This window comes from Eupeodes corollae, chromosome 3 (assembly GCF_945859685.1).
Source record: "Eupeodes corollae chromosome 3, idEupCoro1.1, whole genome shotgun sequence".
NCBI lineage: Eukaryota > Metazoa > Arthropoda > Insecta > Diptera > Syrphidae > Eupeodes > Eupeodes corollae.
The window spans coordinates 68,672,741-68,693,933 of NC_079149.1; the positions used below are offsets into that span (position 1 = coordinate 68,672,741).

Here is a 21,193-nt window from a genome sequence, read left to right on the forward strand (position 1 = left end):
CTGATGATTGGTTTTAGGTAACGTATGTTGACGAATGCTTCTTACTTCTTTGAGCATGACAAAAGGAATTTGAAATTCGTCATTCTACAAATAATCTGCAATTGATGCTGCGAAAAATACTCCAGAAATGTTTATTAAAAAGATCAGATTCTATCTTAATATTTAATTGGCACTTTTTGTGTCTGTGGGCCTTTTTAGACATACTGATGGAGAAAATAAAACACTAATTGTTGTTGTCATTATTGAATCTTACATCTTTTGGTATTTGGCTACACTATTTCTAAAAATGGAAACTCCCTTTAAAAACGTATTGAAATGGTTTAAATTCACTCCAAAAATGGTGGGCATTTTTCAGTCGCAGTTCGCTGTTTTGCAATAAAAGCTTTCTGGACCTGTTATTTCTTCAATGATGTTCATTTAAACTTCAGATTTTTATTGTTCTTCAGCACCATGTAAAAAAGGAGTCTAAATAAATGGTATTGCTTGAATTTGAAAGAATAAGCAACAAATGTTTTACCTTCAAAATTTATCCCATACCTTAGAAGATATAATTGGTAGTTGTGAAGCATTTATATACCTGTATATGATATCTCAACCTTAATCTTTATTTTGTGTCCATGTTACCGGAAGTGTATGAAACCTAGGAATTATATACAATTCGTAGGAATCTTATACAGTGCCGAGTCTATTTAGAAAATGTAAAAAAGATTTGAAAAAGATTTTTTAAAACACATATTTCCTAGCAGATTTATACATTTCGTATGAATTGTATGCAAGTGCTCAACAACCCTAGGAAATGTGTTAAATTAATATTATATATATCAAAAATCTGGAAAAATAAAACATACCAACAAAAAATGAAATAAAAAGATTTTTTCTTAATTTTGTATTACTTTATTTTTAAATGATAGAACTTATTCATTTTAATTTTTATTTTGCAAAAACATTTTTGAATCCTTGTCCAGTCCGTTGATTGCATATTCGCAACTGTGCGTATGGAAATTTCGGTACTAGGTACTTCTTTGGTATTGAGAATACCTCTTGGGCACAACCTGAATTCACATCTAGAATACAATTGTTTTATGATTCCATTCTTTGTACCAATCTGATAAAACTCGTTAACTGTTTTATTGGTTACATTTATAATTTTTCGGGCTTCGTCACCACGTCCCCAATCGACTTCTGGTACGGAAACCCTTACAGAACATCCTAAGGACACAGAAGGAAACTTGTCCCTTGTTTTTAACATTTTTTCTGCTTGTTGTTGCAGGTTTTGCTTAGCAGAATGAGGATTTTTTTGAACTACTAAATTTTTTGAACACAATAAACAAAGTAGTTTGGACCCTTATATTTTCGTTGCATCTTTTGCTACAGAACAAAATATGCACTGGCTGAATTTACTGTGCTGGTTTCACACTGATCTAAATTATTACAGACTGAGATTAATTCTGTCATATTTGGGATCTTGTTTACCATTCTGTTGAGGGTTTTCAATGATTTTCTCTAAATCCTCTTCAGTTTCGATGTTTTGCGTGAAATCATGTAATAACTGTAGACCTACCTTAATTTTACATGCAAAAAGGGCTTCCTAAGCACTTTGCTTGATGCCAGCGTGTAAGGTCCTGTTTTTCAAACCTTATTACCTCGCTCCAATGTGAATTTACTATTGTCTTGTCAAGTGGCTAGCATATTTTCGATATCCTGATTCGCCTTTTCCACACTCCCTTCGCTTTGCGAATGCCTGGGCTTACCAAGGATAATTTTTAAGGTAGGTATATATGTTTTGAAATTTTCGATTACTTTGTTGGAAACCTCTTTCTGTTTTGTTGTCTGTTTTTGAATTTGTTTTCTTTTTTCTACAAACTCAGTTGGCAATATTATACAACATCCTGTTCAGCCAGTCCATATGTGTCTTGTAACAGGAAGTGCAGAAAATGGATGCATTACTGTGCCTGTGTATCTAAGCAAAATGAAAGCAAAATTCACTGGCATTCAAAACTCTTGTTTCATACCCATGATTAAATTTAAATAATCAGTGATTGTTAATATCAATTTAGATGAGCATTATAAAAATTTTTAAATATTTTTTTTATAGAAATTTTTGATTTTACGTTAATTTCTTGTTTGATTCAACTTTTTACATTTCATTTTACTTTGTTTTCTTTTCATAGGTTAGATGTGGCCACATTTGCGGGCGATTTAGCTATCCTGGAATAATGGAAGCAGCCTATGGAAAATACGGATACTATTTGCTGTCTTTACTGCAGTTTATGTATCCTTTTCTAGGTAAATTATTTATATGACTTGCTTGAAATATTTGGAGTGTTTTAAATAAGATGGGAAATCTATAAAATGGATGGTGTAGGGAATGGTATTGGTATGGGAAAAATAAATGTTTCAAATTGTATCTCTATGGATGCACAAATGAAGGTAAGATATTTTCATTCAGGACATTAACTTGAAGCAGATAAATTTATTGAATGGAGAATTGTTTGTGTATGTGACTGCGATGCAAAGTTATTTACTAAAGTTGAAAAAATCTTTTAAGAAGATATTTCAAAAATTAGAGTGCGATGCAACTGACAACCACCCATTGTCGTTCTTCTGTAAATAATAAAGGGTCACCAATAGCCCTTTAAATTGTCATTTAAAGATCTTCAAAAAGTATGCAATTAAAGTTGTAGGTTGGCGTGCTTTCACTCAAGATAACCGGAAGATGAACGAATAAGAATACAATAGATTACGAAAAAAATGAATAACATTTTGTCTGATTTCAATAAATTTCTTAGTTTTCAAAGCTTTAGATTCATAAATCAATTTTTAATAATTCTTACTCGAGCTGCAGTATTTTTTTTTTTGGCTTTTACTAATAATTGTTGGTTACTTTTTAACTTCCCATAGGAAGTTATTGTAATTCATCCGATTTGTCAAATTGAAAATTTTGACGTTCCTCGACATTTCAAGGTCCCTAAAGTCGAAAAAAAATATTTTTAGAAAGATGTCTGTACGTGCGTGTGTGCGTACTTTCGTACGTCCGTACGTTCGCGACGTATTTGCGTCGTTCATAGCTCTAGAACAAGAAGAGATATTATAAATTTTGTTAAATAGATAATAAGGTAGAAAAATGCAGAAAGGGCTCTCAAGAAAATTGCGTGAGTGGTTTTTTTTACCATAGCAGTTTAAAAAAAGGTGAACATTTTGGTTAACCCTAAATATCTCACGAACCAAAAACGCTAGATACTTGAATTAAATTTCATATAAAATATTGCAACGTGATAACAAACAAATATATTTTTTGAAAAAATCCAATTAATGTTTTTTTTATAAATGAAATAAACTTAAACAGAATTTTACGCTAGAGACTTGAATTAAATTTCACATAAAATATTGCAACGTGATAACAAACAAATATATTTAAAAAAAAATCCAATTAATGTTTTTTTTTTATAAATCAAATAAACTTAAACAAAATTTTACGAATACAGAATGATTTTATCTCCAAAACAATTTTGTGCAACGAAAAATAATATTTTCAAAATCTAGTTAGATTTTGTGAAAAATCGAACTGACAGTTTTTTTTCATAAAAAATAAAAACCTAAAAAAACATTACTCAAAGTTGGTAAAAATTGAATTTCGACTGAAATATCTTTTCAAAATCTTGAGATTATGGCTTCAAACTTATTTTATCTTATAAGAAACATTGTTTCCAACATTCAGTTAGATTTTGAGAAAAATCTAATTAACAGATTTTTGTTACAAAAATGAAAACCTAAAAAAAATTTAACAAAAGTTGGTAAAAATGGATTTCGACTCAAATATCTTTTCAAAAATTTGAGATTATGGCTTCTAGCTGATTTTAACTTTTAAGAAATTTTCAACATTCTGAAAAATTTTGAGAAAATTCGAATTGACAGTTTTTTGCCAAAAAATGAAAACCCAAACAAAAAAATTAATAAAAGTTGGTAAAAATTGATTTTTGGCTCAAATATCTGTTCAAAACTTTGAGATTTTGATTTAAACTACTTTTATCTTTTAAAATATATTGTGGTCAACAATCATTAAAAAAAGGCAGCACTAAAATTTGGTAAAAACTTATTTCGACCCAAATAGCTTTTTGAAGTTTAAAAATATTGTTTTCAAACTTATTTTATTTCACAGAAAATATTGTTTTCGGTTTTCAATAGTTTATTTTATAAAAATCGAACAAGAAATAGTACGCTAATTTGGTAAAAATTGATGTTCGGTTCTTGATACCTCTAAAATAAATTTTATTCATCCAATTTGTAAAAATTTAAGAAATGCTACTCAAATTGGTAAAAATTTGTTTTTAACTAAAAATCTATTCAACAAAACCAGATTTTCAAACTTAACTATTTCTTTACATGAAAAATATTGTTGGTAATTTTAAAATTTTTAAGAATATTGCAACTAACAACTGGGTCGCATCCCAGCTATTTTTAAAATTGTATTTGACGTCAGTTTGTGAAAACTTAAATTAAATTGAAGTTGATATTATTATTTGTTTCGTGAGATATTTGGGACTAATCAAATCTACCTTTGATAGCTTTTGATAAATGGAGGACGAAAAGAGTTATTTTGAAGTCTTGACCACATGTACAATAACACATCCCTCTATAAACCCTAAATTAAGATGCTAAAAAGGAAAAACTATTTGAAAGTATGTGTGGTTTTTGTAACAAATGTGTTGTGTAAACAATTCTTTTTAATCAAGTTTTTGAATTATATTGAAAACGGGTATATTTTTAAAACTTGAGCATATAGTTTAAATTAGAGTTTGGATTCGAAATCAGCACTAAATAGTAAGCCCAATATACGTATTGCCAAATCAAAGTTTTTGACAAAACTTCATATACATTTTGATAAAGACTCATAACTCGGGAGAATTTCCATAAAATAAGAAACTAAAGTCCTTTTAACTGTATCTAAAAAGAGAAAGATATGTACATTTAGAAATCATCATGTGTATTGTTAAGAGATATTTTGATTTGTATCTTGTTGCTTTTAGCATATTTAAATGCTCTTATTTTTAAACCTGATGTGTTAGAAAAATTTAAAAGCGTGATTCGTATTTGTGACATGTTATTCCTCAAAAAAAAGTATTCTTTTGTTTGTGAAACAGAAAAATAGTAATTTTGTCGACCAGTGTTATTTATAAAAGATAATAATAACACTAAATTAATACTAATGATTATCTCGATGAAAAACAGCTTCAACAATAATAAAATTATCGATTGCATGCTTTTTGAAGTTTAATAATAATTTTGCTTACCTCAAAAAAATAATCATTTAGAAGGCAACCAATGGATAGTCAGTGTGGGTGACGTCCTAGTCTTTTTTTTTTCTTTGACGGAATTGATCAAAATATAGTAGTATGCAGGTTTGTGCATCCAAGGTTATTTAGTCTTGGTGAAAACAAAACCCTATCGTGACGATGCCCTTTTAAAATGATTGCGCAATTTTTGAACTGAATGTAGGTCTGAGTACCGTACCAACCTGACTCGCTTTTAAAGTAACCATTATAAGGCAGTTCTTCTTCAACAAGCCATCATCAATAGTCTCTCTGATTTCATCATATCATCTAACTTACGTCAACCCTGTGTAAATTGTTTCAACTTTACACATTTGTTTTTACTTTTTTTTTAAATACCTAAATATACCTGCAATAGTTACTGATTTACATTAACAGTTTGCAATGGCGCTTAACCTCAACCCGGAAAACTATAGTCCTCGTAGATACTGCCTCGTATTGCATGAATATAAAATGGAGATTAAGGGCGGCCAAAAACTATTTTTAGCTGCCGTTTTTTTGCTTTTATCCTTGACGTTGGCGTCGCTCGTTGATCGTCGTCGTTGTTGGAGCAATATGTAAATCCCACTTTGTTTGGTCGTAGGATGAAGGCAGATGTATGTATGTATGTAGTTCTTATGCAAGTATATGATAGATGGGTGGCGAATGTTATGAATAAGACATTGGATTTTGCATAGGTACACATCACGTTTAAATGTGCAAGGAAATGTCACGAGGAGTTAAACTTTTATAATGTCTGTCCTGTACACAGTCATCGTCTCGCACCATGCATCGTGTCATAATGATCGAAGAAATATTTGCAATCAACCCTTTGTAAAGTTAGACAGTAATATTTGGATTGATTACTTATATTTCGCTTACCAACATTCTTAAATCAAAAACATACTCTTAATAGTAGCTACACCTAATTGCTAGCTGGTTTTGTCTTATAGGTTCGATACGAACATACAAGAAAACTCCAAGTACATCCCCACCCACCGTCTTGGATGCGTATAAAATGAAAATATCCAAGTACTTCCTTTCACACAGTGAATAATTTTTTGCAAATACTTGAAGTGCAAATATTCTCCTAAGGATTTGTCTTTGCCGTCGACACCCTTAAGTCGATAATCATTTCCTGTGGTGAGATAAACCGGCATATCAGCGCAGATAAGACCGTCACACTAGCTCGTCTCGAAGAACGATTTCGTGTAGGTCCTTATCACCGGAGCAGCAAATGTCAATTCCTAGTTCCAGATTCGTACAAAAATGACACTTATCCAGAGCAATCACTGAAGCTGTTATGATGGGCTTCAATTTCTCTAGGACTGTCTCTTTGGATTCTTCCTTTGAGGACTCGCCTGGCTTGTCCAAAGAACTGAGGATCTTCTTGATGTCCACTGTTGTTGTTTTATTTACTGGAACAACGATTCCCACATTGTGAAATGTTTTGGCGCAAATTTTCCTAGCCCTCTGCGACAAAGCCTTCACCAGAGATTTTCCTCCACAAATGAACTTATCGCCTTTCTCATATCTCCCAAACCCTTGTAATTGAACGGAGTTACCGGAAAGTCTTTCTCCAGGTAGTAAGCGAAAGCGTCGAACATATTTGTGGCGAAGAGTTCGAAGACGCATCCCTTGGAATCGTTATTACGAACTATGAGCAAGTCTTCCTCGTCCTTGGGGTCGTCACTCCAGTAGCAATAGTGAATTCCGGTTCCTCGCTTAACAAAGAGCGTTTGAAACTCTGGACGATCATAAAAGAACGGCCAGGGCCGCATATAGTCATCGGGCTTTTGTTCTCGCCGTTTTTTTGCTGTCGCGCAGCTACCCAAAAGTTTCCTTTTTTTCTCTTCCATATAAAAAAATCAATAATTCTTATTTTGTAAGGATATTGTATAAATAATATTAGTTACCGCGACCAAATTTATTTCGATATGAAGTATTTGTTTTGACAGCAGCCATCAGATGTATTGTTTACATTATTCTGAGCACTGAATGTTTCGAAAGGTTTGTTTGTTCAGTTCAACTTTGAATTGCTACTAGTTTTCGACAGGTTTTATATAAAACTTGTGGTTTACGGAAACTTGAGGTAGGGAAAAACTTGAGTTTTCGATGTAGGTTTTCGGCTTGTTTAAAGTGACGAAGTTCATTTTTATCTCAATGAGTTCGTCAATAAGCAAAGTATGCATTATTAGGTAAGTGAAAATCCACATTTACTTCATTTGCTGTTTGATGAGGTTTGCATGACAGCTGAATTATTGAGCCAAATTTTTTCTTTGACGATAAAGATCGTCACGTTACTGTGAATGGAAGGCGTCATTACGCCAAGAATATAAGTTTTTCAAATATCTCTAATAGTTTGCGTTTGATTAAAAAAAAAAGTTGTCAAGCTCTTATTGAAAAACACTTTACATTTAGAACAAGTAAAAGCTCTAAGTAAGACTTAAACAAGAACACGTTGTTTTCTTGTCAGCTGTGAAATTGTTTAAGTTTAAGGACATGGGGGTAAATGCCTCATCATTAATCATTTCTATTAATTTCTTTAAACAGACATATCTTGGATTCGTGAATTAAAGAATTCTTGTGAGGAACACAAGAAAACGATTTAACAAAAAGGCTATATAATAATGAATAAGAGGCAGCACAGGTGTCTGATTCGAAAAAAAAAACCCAGCTAAAGTTAAAAGTGATTGAACCTGTGAATCCTTATCCAAGACACTATTGGCAACGGTGCCTGTTTCGTTAATACAAATCTCTTTAAAATGAATTTCACTAAAATTTATGTCAGAATAATAATGTATTGAATTAAATTTTAAATTAAAAGAATTATGTGTATCAGTTAAAAAAGTTACGAAAAAAAGGAAACCTTGTTTACTGCCATACAATAACCTTCAATTGAACGGAGAGCAAATTGAGTGGAAGTCAAGTGCTAAGTATCTTGGGGTACACCTGGATAAAACATTGACGTTTAACTTGCACATTCAGCAAACATTAAATAAGCTGAATATTGTGATAAAAACACTTTATCCTTTTATAAATAGCAAGTCTAAGATGAGTGCAGAAAACAAACTAATGATATTTAAGTCCATTTTCCAAAGTATAATTTTCTATGGTTCCCCTGTCTGGGGAAAATGTGCCAAAACTCATATACAAAAATTACAAATAATGCAAAATAAAATATTAAAAATTATGCTTAATCTGCCCTGGTACTTTTCTACAAAAGAGCTTCATAGAATAGCAAATATTGATGAGGTTCCTGTAAGAATTTCGAAGTTACAAGACCGTTATATCTTATCGTGTAATTGTTCGGGTAACAATTTAATCTCAAACTTAGCTGCTTAAGGTGTTAGTAAATTTTTGTTTTCTTTTGATTTATTTATTAATGAATGAATGTTACATTTATCTAATTAATTATTATTTATTTATATACTGATTTTGTTTTCTCTATTTGTTTCTTGTTATTTATTTGTTTGTTTAGGTAAATTAATTAATGGTTTTTAATTTATTAAAATATTTATTTATTAATCTCTGTATTTATTTGTTCACTTGTTCATTATTTATTAAAATCGTTCATTCGTGTTTAATTATTTTTTTCATTTATTTATTTATTTCTATTTATTTATTTATTTATTTATTTATTTCTATTTATTTATTTATTTATTTTTATTTATTTATTTCCCTATTTATTTATTTATTTATTTATTTATTAATTTATTACTTATTGTCCATTTTTTCATTAATTTATTTATTTTCTCGCTTGTATTTAATTATTTGTTATTCACTTGTTGATTTATTTATTTATTTTTTGTACTTATTTATGTATTTATTTATTTATTTATTTATTTATTTATATGTTAATTCTTTAATTTATTCATTCTTATTTATTAATATACTTTTTTTCTGTGATAAAATCTAAACAACATCTTAAGACAGTTTTCTGCTCCCCACTTCTCTCTTCCTATGAAAAAATTCTAATATCTAATGAAGGTTTTTTTTTAGTAACTTTTCCCTCAAAATGTAATAAATCTGTGATATTAATTGAATGCTTGTTATAATATTTTCAGTAGTAAGGTAGAATGTAAGACACCATATCTCTGTAAATTGTGCAATCTAGGTTTAAATTATAAGAATTTCAGTTACAATAAAGATCTATCTATCTATCTATTCGTATAATTTTAAAACTTTCTGCCCATCCGGCCATATTTTATTTAAAATTTTAAATTAAGAAAAAAAAGGAAAAGAAAATGAAATGAAATAAAAACCATTCCACATGTTATTTCCGCACTCTAAAGACGCATTTTGTTTGTCGCTTAAGTTTAACTTCTTTTTTAATTTGTGAACTTATACAGCTCAAGTATAAGAGCTAATTTACAAAAAAGGTTGTATATTTTTTCAGTGCCGTTTGACAATATCAGTTAACTTTGTTGCGATATTGTATTTTTATGGAGGTGAATTGCGGATTTGACTGCAGATCTGCCTTTGAACTTTACAATTTGATATGCAATTGAATGGGCCGATGAGACTTTTCCTTCATAAACATGCAGGGGTGTCCTGATGGTTTGTAGACTCCCCTCAAACCTTTTCGTTATCGGTACAGTGATATATGAAAGCAAATTGCTTTCAGAATTCTGCAATTCATTCACGCTTAATTTGGTTCTACACACGAGATATCTTTTGGAATATTTGTTGGTGGCAGCGGAGCAGAGGCGGCCGGGCGGCGCGTCGGTGTGCAATTATATTGTTGGCTCGTACCGGTCGGTGGTCGTGGCGTACCATGTCGTAACCTATACTTTCTGCTGCACCTCAACGTGTGATGATAAACTTTTAGAGGCATCCAAAACGATTATATTTCGGCATACCTATTGTTTGATTTATTAAAATTTGAGGTTGAAAATGGAAGTTATCATTGGGTCATGGTATTGATTTTTCAATATCCACCCATTCATTTATATTAAACAAGCTACTACCTACGCAAATGTACAAGGATATATGCGCCAAAGTATAAAATGTGTAAGAATGGGAATGATTTATTGTTTTATTTGGTTTTTGTAATAGATAAATCTAGAGATATAAGATATCTTCTACTCAAAACAAACGGTATTATATGATTTACTGAAAGATATGTAATGATGGTATCGAAACCGCAAGGGTAAGAGTAAATACCAATTTTAAACGGATGAGTTATTGTTATTTCATTAACATACGATAACATTATACAAATAAACTTCGTGCACTTCACATCATTTCATAAATAAACACAAATCTAATGCCTCTTCCTAACGTTTTGTCATACTTGTGTATACAATTATAGGAGCATATAATATACAAACAAAACTCTTAACTTTAGTAAAAAAACTTAACTTAAATTTAATTTGTATAAAAAAAAATATAATAATTCAATAAAAATTCATCTATGTCTTAGAAGATAACATTTTACGCGCATAATAATCGTTAGATTATTTTTTTTTAAATGAGACTGGGTATTGAGCTAGGTATATGATATAACTAATCATAGTTACCTAAAAAGTAAACTCCCAACAACTAGGAGGAGACCACAAATTTATCAAGGCCACACATTTATCGTATCTTTTTTCAATGTTTAAAAGTGGTGGAAGTATTGTACCGGAAACGTGTATTACATGTGGGTTCGTATTTCACCATTACAAATTTATAAAATTTAAGAACAAATTAAAAATTCCGGTTGGAATTTCCCAAACATTTCCATGCATGAGTGCGATCTTTTAAAAAATTTTGTATAAAATATCTAAAAGAGTTTTGAAAACAAATGTTTTAATTTAAGTTGAAACGGACATGGACTGTACAAATATTTTAACACCTACAGAAAGAGCAAACATAGAAAAAGGGTACAAGGCAGAAACAACAACATCATAAGAAAAGTGGTTATTTTATTGACTTGTCTCAAATTTCACTCTACCAGCGAGTAAAATAAGGATAAGAGCTAAGTATCAGTCAGAATATCAACGGTTCAAAGAATAAAATAAACACTAATACTACCCAGAGAAAAAATCTAAAAAATAAACCTCTTTTGAAGAAAGTACACATGGATTTCGCTGAAGAATATAATATAACCTTTCCAGCAATAATGATTGCTGGAAAGATAATTTCCAAAAATAAGAGGGTTGTTAGAAGTTGAATCCAATCTCCGCTTTTTAACATATATGACAACGTTTGTCCATGTGTTCCTCTACTGCGCCATCCCTCGAGATTGGATCCGAAGACCTATGTGTGTCTTGTATATGGTTATTTTAGTAGCTCGAAAGAGGACTTTACTTCTCAATTGCCTTCTAAGTTCAAAGAAGCAGCGATTGACAAGAGTTATTTTTTTTTTAATTTCAGCGTTGGTGCCGTTGTTTTTGTTAATAGAGGTGCCTAGGTAGACAAAGTCCTTAACTACCTCAAAGTTATAGCTGTCCATTGTGACTTTTTGTCTAAGGCGTCGTTGTTCAATGTCCTTTTTTGATGTCAGCATTTACTTAGTCTTACCCTCATTGGCCACTAAACCCATCTTCTTCGCCTCAGTCGCAATGCTCAAAAACGCTCCACTGACATCACGCTTTAATCATCCAATTACTTTAATATCATCTGGATGAACCCTTGGAAGATTGTGCCTCTAGTGTTGACTGTTTAGCTTTGCACAATTCTTTCCAGAACGATGTTGAAGAAGTCGCATGACAGTGCATCGCCTTGTCTTAAACCATTTTTGACATCAAATGCATCGGCAAGATCTTTTCCTACATTGATAGAGCAACGTGCATTCTAAGTCCTCATTCTGCACAAACGGATAAGTTTGACAGGTATGCCAAAACTAAACATTGCTCTGTAGAGCTCTTCCCTATAGATGCTGTCATACGCGGCTTAAGAATCGATAAAGAGTTAGTGGGTATCGATTTGAAACTCCTGGGTTTTTCCAAGATCCAAGTGTGAATATTTTGTCGATAGTGGACTTTCCTTGCCTGAAGCCACACTGAAAAGGACCAATCAGGTTGTTGACGAACGGCTTTAGACATTCACATAATACGGCAGAGTAGATCTTACATGAAATGTTAAGGAGACTGATGCCTTTGTATAGTTGGCGCAATTTAGAGGGTTCTTATGTATCTGGCAAACTATGCTAAAATTCCACTCATGAGGCATGCTTTCTTTCAACCACATTTTGCAGATGAGTTGGTGTATGCTCCCTACCAAGTAATCGCCTGTTGCTTTGAATAGTTCATCATCACCGTTATATAATCTGGAGAGTGGTGTTTCCATATTCTCAACATAGACTGCGGTTCTACTACGATGTGTTCTTTAACCTTTTGCTAAAATTAACGAACCTTATTGCTGTTGTGACATCCCTTTATCTACTCGATCCAACGGTTCTCATGCTCTCTTTTTTTTCCATCTAGGAAGCCGGTCAGCTCTTGTCCTCTTGTGCAGCGCCGTTTTGTATGCCTGTTATTTCGTTGCGTGTGCTTGTCGGCATTCGTCGTCAAACCAGGGGTTTCGCTGTGGTGGCCGTGTGAAAGACAGAACTTCTTCAAAGGATTAATGATGATTCAATAATAATGACACAAACAAATTTTTAAGAAAACTTACTTTCAACAAAGTTCAAAATCAAAGATAAATAATTTGAAAATAAAACGTCAAACAATCAAACAATCTGAAAGACAATTTTTAAAAGTCACCACTGATTATTTCGAGATAACAGTAAGAAAAGAATAACTAAAATATTCATTTTCCAGCAATGTTTAAACCATCTAGATGATATTTTTTGTGATCTTTTATTTGGTCCCAAATATTTTTAATGTTATATGTTGATGTGGTAAAAAAATAACGATTTACTGATTTTTACTACTACATCTTCAAATTGAAATTCCTAGAATTTCATAAATTAAAAATAGTGATGAAGTATATTAAGCAAAACATTTTCCATTTTCCAATTTCTTTTAATAGATTTGTCAAATAAGTTTCAACTTCTTTTTAAATTTTTTCATAATGAAAAAACTATACAAAAATAAATTTTCTTAAAGTCTTTTTTGCATATTCTGATTTTATTAACTATAAAATTAAATTTTGTTTAAGTTGATATATTTTCTGGCAGGTTAACATTTGGTGCACCAAAATGCTAGACCTAGTAAGTTGGGTTAAGACAAGAAAAATATCTAATGGTAATATTATAAATCTATTTTGTTTAAATTTGTATGGAATTAAATACAATTTTCGTTTTCAAAATGTATTGCTATTATTATTAATTAATATTAAAATTAATTTTTTTTAAAGAAGGACAGTTGTTTTGGTTTTCCCAAGTTTGATTTTCTCAAGACACATATTTTCTTTTTTATTGGATACCATTTGGTTTTTAATAAAAAAACACAGACACACCATTGTTTACTAATTTGGGTGCGCTGATTTCAAATCTACACTCAGAAATTTCATTTAAATTTGTCGGACTTTGTAAAAAAGGCATATTTCGACTACTTTGGGTTACCGTTGCCACAGTACAATTTACAAAGCTGCTATGATTTGCGCGAACCATCCAACCATAATGACGATTGTTATTTCTGTGTAACGAAAATCATAGGAATAAACAATAAAAATTGGTCTAAGTAGATATATGCAAACTTAAAATCTGCCATAAGACCAGAAGATCTAAATGACTTGATCACAGACCTTGGACTGCCTTAAACGGCATCAGAAATTTTAGAAATTTAGATTGAAAGAAAGATATGTTGTTGACCAGAGAAACAAAGATATCGTACTACCGTAACAGGGAAAAACATTTAGTTCCTTTCTTTACTAAAAAGATAATTTTGTGTTTTGTTTTGATATTCCGGGTCTGCAATGGGATTAAAAGAGTATCATCCAGAGCAGTGGCGGTTGTTCATTGATTCGTCAAAACTGAAGTGAAGTGTGTACTTTTACATAATGGCAACAAACTTGGTTCCTTACCTATTGCTCATTCTACAAAGGTTAAAGAAAAATATCCTACAATATCTTTACTTCTCGACAAAATTAAGTACAATGAACATAACTGGCTTTTATGTGTTGATTTAAAAATGGTAAATTTTCTCCTGGGCCAACAAAGTGGCTATACGAAATACCCCTGTCTTCTGTGCCTATGGAACAGCCGAGCTAAGGCTGAGAACTGGACAAAAAGAGAATGGCCTTCCAGGGAGGCTTTGATTCCCGATAAGCAAAATGTAATTAATGCTTTACTAGTATCCAGAGACCGAACTATATTGCCTCCTTTGCATATAAAACTGGGGTTGATAAAACAGTTCGTAAAAGCTCTAAACAAAGATGGCGAATGTTTCAACCACATTGTAAAAGTGTTTCCAAAATTGAGTAGTGAGAAAATCAAGAGTGGTATTTTCGATGCCCCACAAATCAGGAAGTTGATAGATAAGATAGAAAATTTCATTGACCATATGACAGCTGTCGGGAAATGTGCATAGGAAGCGTTTGTTTGGGTAGTCAGGAATTTTTTGGGTAATAGGAAGTCTGACAGCTATGTACAATGTACATTCAGCACGTTGAGCAGTTGCTGATGCACTTCCAGAGGCTTGCGGTTGAGTATAAAGCTTCACTACCTTTACAGCTATCTACACTATTTTCCTGAAAATCTCGGCGACCTACGCGAGGAACAGGGAGAGCGCTTTCACCAGGATATTCGCACTGTAGAGGAAAGGTATCAGGGGTACAGGAATGAACATATGATAGCTGATTATTGTTGGAGCATTCAAAATAGTTCTCTTAACACATTTCACTCCAGAAAATGCAAAAAACGAACATTTTATTCAGTATAAATAGGTTTAGTAATTTTTTAAAGTTAAACTATGTGCATTTTCAATAAAAAATTAGATTCATTTAAGAAATTTCATGCAACAAACATGCTGTTTTCCAGTGAAATCGTTTAATCTGTATTAACTGTATCATCACCAATAAGAAGTCATAAGTAGAGTTCCTATCAAAGCATTTTGTTTTTTAATTTGACCTTATAAAAGTTAACTCCAAAAATATAGTGGACAAATTCCAATATTCTTAAAACCTGCATATACGTATGAAGAGCTTCTAGCTTAACACATTAGTCTTTAAAATGCACAGAAAATACAGAATTACAAAAATGAATCTAATTAGTATTGGTCAAAAAAAAATCCAATTAAATGAAAATTTATAGAATACAATTGACTTCCTCAAAAGGCTTTTTAAACAGCTTGAAATTTAAAGAAAAGATGTTAATTAAAAAAAGCACGAGAATGAAAAATTGTTTTTTATAATGATTGATTGTTGCATTACCTACGTTGCATTTCGCTTAGAATTATGGAATTAACAGTTTGGCGATGTCGTACCTTTCCAAACGGCCAAACTATTTGCATAAATAAGTAGTGAACGAAAAAATAAATCCGTATCTTATTCGAGTAGGTCCCCTAATACATAAAGTTGAACATTATTCATAAAAATATAATAGTTTAATGATATTTTTATATGTATACAAACAAGTCTATCTTCTAATATGATTCGAAATTGCCAGTTAATATTTACTTAATGTCATGTGAATTAAACTTTTTCATAACAATTTTCAGCTCTTCTTTATTAATTTTACTAATTTTGCTTTGCATTTTATAGTACCTTTCTGTCCTTCGTAATAATCTTTTTAAAGGGTTCACAAAGGTCTGAAAGCTCTTTATTTTTCCTTGTACCTGCATAAATTAAGAAGGAGACCTTTTTTGATGGATAGACTTACTTACAGTCATTATTTATTCAAAATGTTTGATTTAACATGAGTATAATAAGTTTCTAAGGAAACTTATTGGCAGAATCCATATCATCACTACATATTTAGCGAACTTTGAAACAAACATCACGTATGATGAGAAACATTGTACACATTCTTAATGACTCAAAAATACACTTTTATTTTAGTAAATTAAAAATGTTCAAATATTTGCTTTTAACTTTGCGAGTTGTTTTAGAAGTATATGTAGTTGGGCCTGGGTTTAAAAACGGGTTAATCATAATAAATATAGCTATGACTGATTAATTTAATATGTGAAATATAAATGCTTATTATAAATTTTTTCAAATTGATTCAGGATCTTAAAATTAATAGAAATATGAAAACTCAGTTAAGCTTGTACCAAAAACACAATTATTTAAGAACCTTTTACTTTAAATCTTGACAGTTGTTGTTTTAAAATTTTAACTAGACCTTCATTTAAGTAAATCAGTTGACAAATAAATTTTTTATTTATTTCAGCTATGATATCCTATAACGTTGTGGTTGGTGATACCCTTTCAAAAGTTTTAGTACGTGTTTTCCCTTCCTGGGGTGCATCCATGGGTGCAGTTCGACTTGGAGTCGTGTTTTTTGTCACAGTCGGAGTCGTTGTACCACTCTGCCTCTATAGGAATGTCTCACGGTTAGCACGGGCGAGTTTCATCAGTCTGGCGTGTGTGGTTTTCATATTGTTGGCTGTAATAATAAAACTTATGTCGGGTGAATATAAAGTGTAAGTATAAACATTATCAAAATAAAAACCTCAACCAAGTTAAAGTTATAATAATCAACTAAAAAAGAACATTTTAAATAAAACAAGAATACAAAATACTAAGTTTTATTCAGAATCACTTTGGCAAATTCAAACTTTGTCATTAAGATATGACATTTTAAATCAAAATTAATGACTTTTAATGCTTTTTTTTTAAACGTTTATGGTATGATAAACGGCAAATTTTTATAGATACGTTTTAATTACATTTTATTACACTCGTTATATTATACTTTTTATGTGTCCTAAAATTTAATATTAATATAAGCTTGGGGTGAAACTTGGTATTTAGTCTAAGCAAACACTAATAAAATCCTTTCTTAGTGGTTAATCCCAGTACATATGATGAAAACTTTTTCATCATAAATATCAAACATGCATGTGGCGAGGATTTATTTATTTATTAATTTAGTATGTACAGATGTTAAAGTCATGTTGCAGGTACATACACTACACTTCAACTGAATACGCACAAACATTTTTGCAAACGCTTTTACATTTCCCAATTTTCGTGGGTATTGTGCCATCTGTTAGTGCTAAGTACTCACTTAAGATGTTAAGAAAAGAATGTCAACAAAATTATCCAAATGAAAGTGAAAGTTTTTTTTTCGCCCACTTGTAAAGAGTTCTTGATACGTAAATGAGAAGTTTTCTTTTTAGTCAACTGAATATGTTTAATTGTTTTTTTTTTATATGCGTTTCCAAATACTGGATAGTTTAAATCATCGCTTTTAGTATTTTAAGTGAAATTCGATTTCTGATCTAAAATTTTAAGACCAATTGTAAGGTTTACATGCCTTAGAAGTGTTTCGACTACTTGATTAAACACCAAGTCCTAATCGCACGCTCAGCAGCTGATAAAATTGACCCAAGTCTTAATGGCTTTTATTCGTACTTAAAAAGTAAGATTTGTACAAAAAAGGACTGCAAAAATGCTGCTTAAAGACGGGCAATTTGAAAGCGTGCATCTTATTCTTAACACAACACTAGAAATAGTTATTTAAATTCGAGCTAACTTAAACAAATTAAACCTAAGAAAAACAGATCCTTGACAACCAACGGAGAGCTATGCGATAATGTTATCAAGTGTTTTTTTTTTAGACGAAAAACCATTTAATTTCGTGCACTAAATGACTTTTATTTGAGAAAATATAAAGGTTTTGAAGGAGGGTTTGCAATATGAAAAGCTGTCAGTTATTATATAATACTTGAAATCAAGGTCTTACTTACTCAAGGTGGTGCTACAGTCCTGTGTGAACTAGGGCCTCACCCAACAAACTTCTCCATCTAGCTCTGTCCCTAGCTAGATGTCTTCAGATTCACGCTCCAAGTTGGGTGTGGTCACTCTCCACTTGTGCGCGACATCTCTTTTGCAATCTTCCTTACTGTGCTGTCCTGTGGGTGTGGATTCGAAGACTATCCGGGCCGGAAAATTGGTTTTCATTCGCTCTACGTGACCCAGCCGTCTTAGTCGTTGGACTTTTACCCTTCTGGCTAAGTCTACGTAGTTGTACAGCCCATACAGCTCGTCATTCCATCTTCTCCTTCACTCCCCTTCGATGCATACGATACCGTAGATCAATTGAAGAACTTTTCTTTCGAACCATGCTTCCGCACCATACAGCAGGACGGGGGTGATAAGAGTCTTATATAGCAGGTCTTTCGAGAGAGGACTTTACCACTCAATTGCTTTCTCAGTCCAAAGAAACAGCGGTTAGCAAATGTTATTCTGCGTTTGATCTCAGCGGTGGTGTTGTTTTGTGCGTTTTGATCAATACGTCGTTGCTGTAGGTCCTTTCTTGACGACAGCATGTACTTAGTTTTGCCCTTATTAACCGTAAGACCTATTTAGGCAGGGATGCCAAAACTAGACATGCAGCGCGTCCCTGTACATTATGTCATATGCGCACTTGAAATCGATGGAAAGATAGTGGGTGTCGATTTTTTGTTTTTATTTTTTTTTTCCAGGATCTGCTGTAATATGAATATTTGATCGACTGTGGACTTTCCTGGTCTAAGTCCACACTGATGAGGACACTGATTGTTGACGATGGGCTTTAGACGTTCACATATTACGGCAGAGAATATTTTATAGGCGATGTTAAGTAGACTAATTCCTCTATAGTTGGTGCAGTTTAGAGGGTCTCCTTTTTTCAGGATCGGGCAAACAATACAGAGGTTCCATTCATGAGGCATGCTCTCTTCCGACCATTTCTTACAGATAAGTTGGTGTATGCTCCTTACCAGCTTATCTCTAGCTGCTTTAAAGAGCTCGACATTCAAGCCATCCGCTCCAGCGGCTGTATAAGACCTCAGCTTAGATATGACAATCTTTACTTCGTTTAAGTCAGATTGTTGGCTTTCGTCGTCTGTGTTGAATGAATCATCCTGCCTGACAGCAGAATTCGGTTCGTCGTTGCCATTATACAGTCTGCAGAAGTGGTCCTTCCATATCCTCAGCATTGACTGCGGTTCCACTATGATGTATTCACTTTCGTAATTGCAGCCTTCGGTTCTAGGTTTATGTACCTGTGAATTTCGTTTCACCTGTTCATAAAACTTTCAAACTTCATTCCTGCTTTTGAACCTCTCAAAATCTTCTACCGAACGCTACTTATGGTCTCTATTTTTTCTCGGTGTTCCTCTCGCCTCTTCTGCTCATAGAACTCATGAGCAGCTCCCGTCCTTTTATGTTGTTTGGCTGCATTTGCCCGTCGACATTCCCCATCAAACCAGGGGTTCCGCCCAGGACAATTTTAATATTGTAGCTAGGCCAATGCCCATATGTTTTGTCTAAGATAGCCATGAGGCGCTCGTTGATGCACCTATAGCTTAAAACTTCTTGCCTAAGTCTGTCTCCAATGACAAAGCCGCAGTCAAATAAGAGCTGTTGGTTCTCTCGGTAGTAGTCACCATAATAAATGTCGCAGTTTTTCATCCTCATTTTGCCCAGCCTATCTCATCGTATATCCTGGATATCGGTGATGTTTGCTATATAGCAGTCTAGGGCCTTCCACTGGGGTTGGAACCCAATATCCAGTTGAGGTACTAGGCACCCGATGTTCACCACGGGGAGGTGAGAGTAATAGTTGATAGACAAAGGTGAGTTTTGAGAAAAACCTGTGGACGCTTGTGTCCTCTTGGATGCACATGTCTACAATTTGAACATTAAGGTCATTACATCAAAAATTACTGCAACTGGGTAAAAGGGAATCTTTAAAAGAAATGTTAATATTTGGCTCAAAAAAAAACAAACCTTTTTTTAAATTAAAAAATGTGCCCTACTAGCATGATAACACGCCTATTCACTCTGTGTGCTCAAAAAAAACTTGCACAGAGGAGCGAGATTAGCAATTTCTTCAATGACTGCCAAACTCATCTGGCCTAAACATTAATTAATATTCTAAAAGATGGTTAGTACTCACAGTTAATGAAGGTTGCCTACAGTTTGAAGATAAAGAATTCTTAATGTCTGCAATTAAGTTAGCACTTATCGAAATTTCGTTGAACTGTATCAAAAAGCTGTAAAATTCATACCGGTGCTAATTTACAATACAGGTAAACGTGGAGGAAAAAATTACCAAACTTAACAGGAACTTCTTGACACCAATCAAATTTTAATTTTATTTTTTGTTTGAAATCTTTGCAATTATATTTTGAATAATTCTTTTCAAATTTTTTTCTGAATATCTTTAAAGAGTAGTTACCAACAACAGATGAAAAAATTCCCATCAATATTTGGAAAAAATGTAATTGTAATTGTAAATTGTTTAAAAAATTTGTTTGCGTATTCAGTTGAAGCGGAGTGTTCTTTGTTGGTAACACATAAGCTGCTTCTTGTAAAGAAAAATTATAAGCCGCAAAAAAAATGTTGGCTCATGGCAAATTCAAGTATTAATTCTTAGATAAATCATTGAAAGCCAAACTCATAATATAAATGACTAGATTCAAATATGTATATCTTATGGGCCACAAACAGCCAAAATTGTTGATGTTTGTTTAGGATTTTGATACAAATTTACAATAAACTCTATAATAACAATATGCACTCAAAGGCACATTTAAACCGTCACTCTAGGGCCACATTATTTAATGTTTACCAAACTTTGACAAAAATCAAAAAATGCATATTTTCGCCACTCCTTTACTGCAACTGTATTGAGCTCTCCTATAGGGGTAGGTAGATTTTCCAATTTTGTCAAAGAATTATGTGTTCTATTGTTATGTTTCTTACAAAAATATACGGTTAAATAAAATGAAATAAAAAAAAATAAAACATAGTCATATTTTAATAGTCTTCATATATTTCAAAGGGTCCAATCGGGTTAA

The 21,193-nt window shown here is 32.3% G+C and overlaps 1 protein-coding gene across 2 annotated transcripts in view; it reads left to right on the top strand.

The window, feature by feature from the left end:
• Nucleotides 1-21,193, top strand: part of LOC129949632 (putative sodium-coupled neutral amino acid transporter 11) — a 123,807-nt gene that overhangs the window by 68,728 nt on the left and 33,886 nt on the right. For both annotated transcript variants that reach the window (XM_056061203.1, XM_056061204.1), the window contains exons 5-6: nt 2,172-2,286; nt 16,573-16,825. In XM_056061203.1, coding sequence (XP_055917178.1) covers nt 2,172-2,286; nt 16,573-16,825 — 368 coding nt within the window. The remainder of the gene's footprint in view (nt 1-2,171; nt 2,287-16,572; nt 16,826-21,193) is intronic.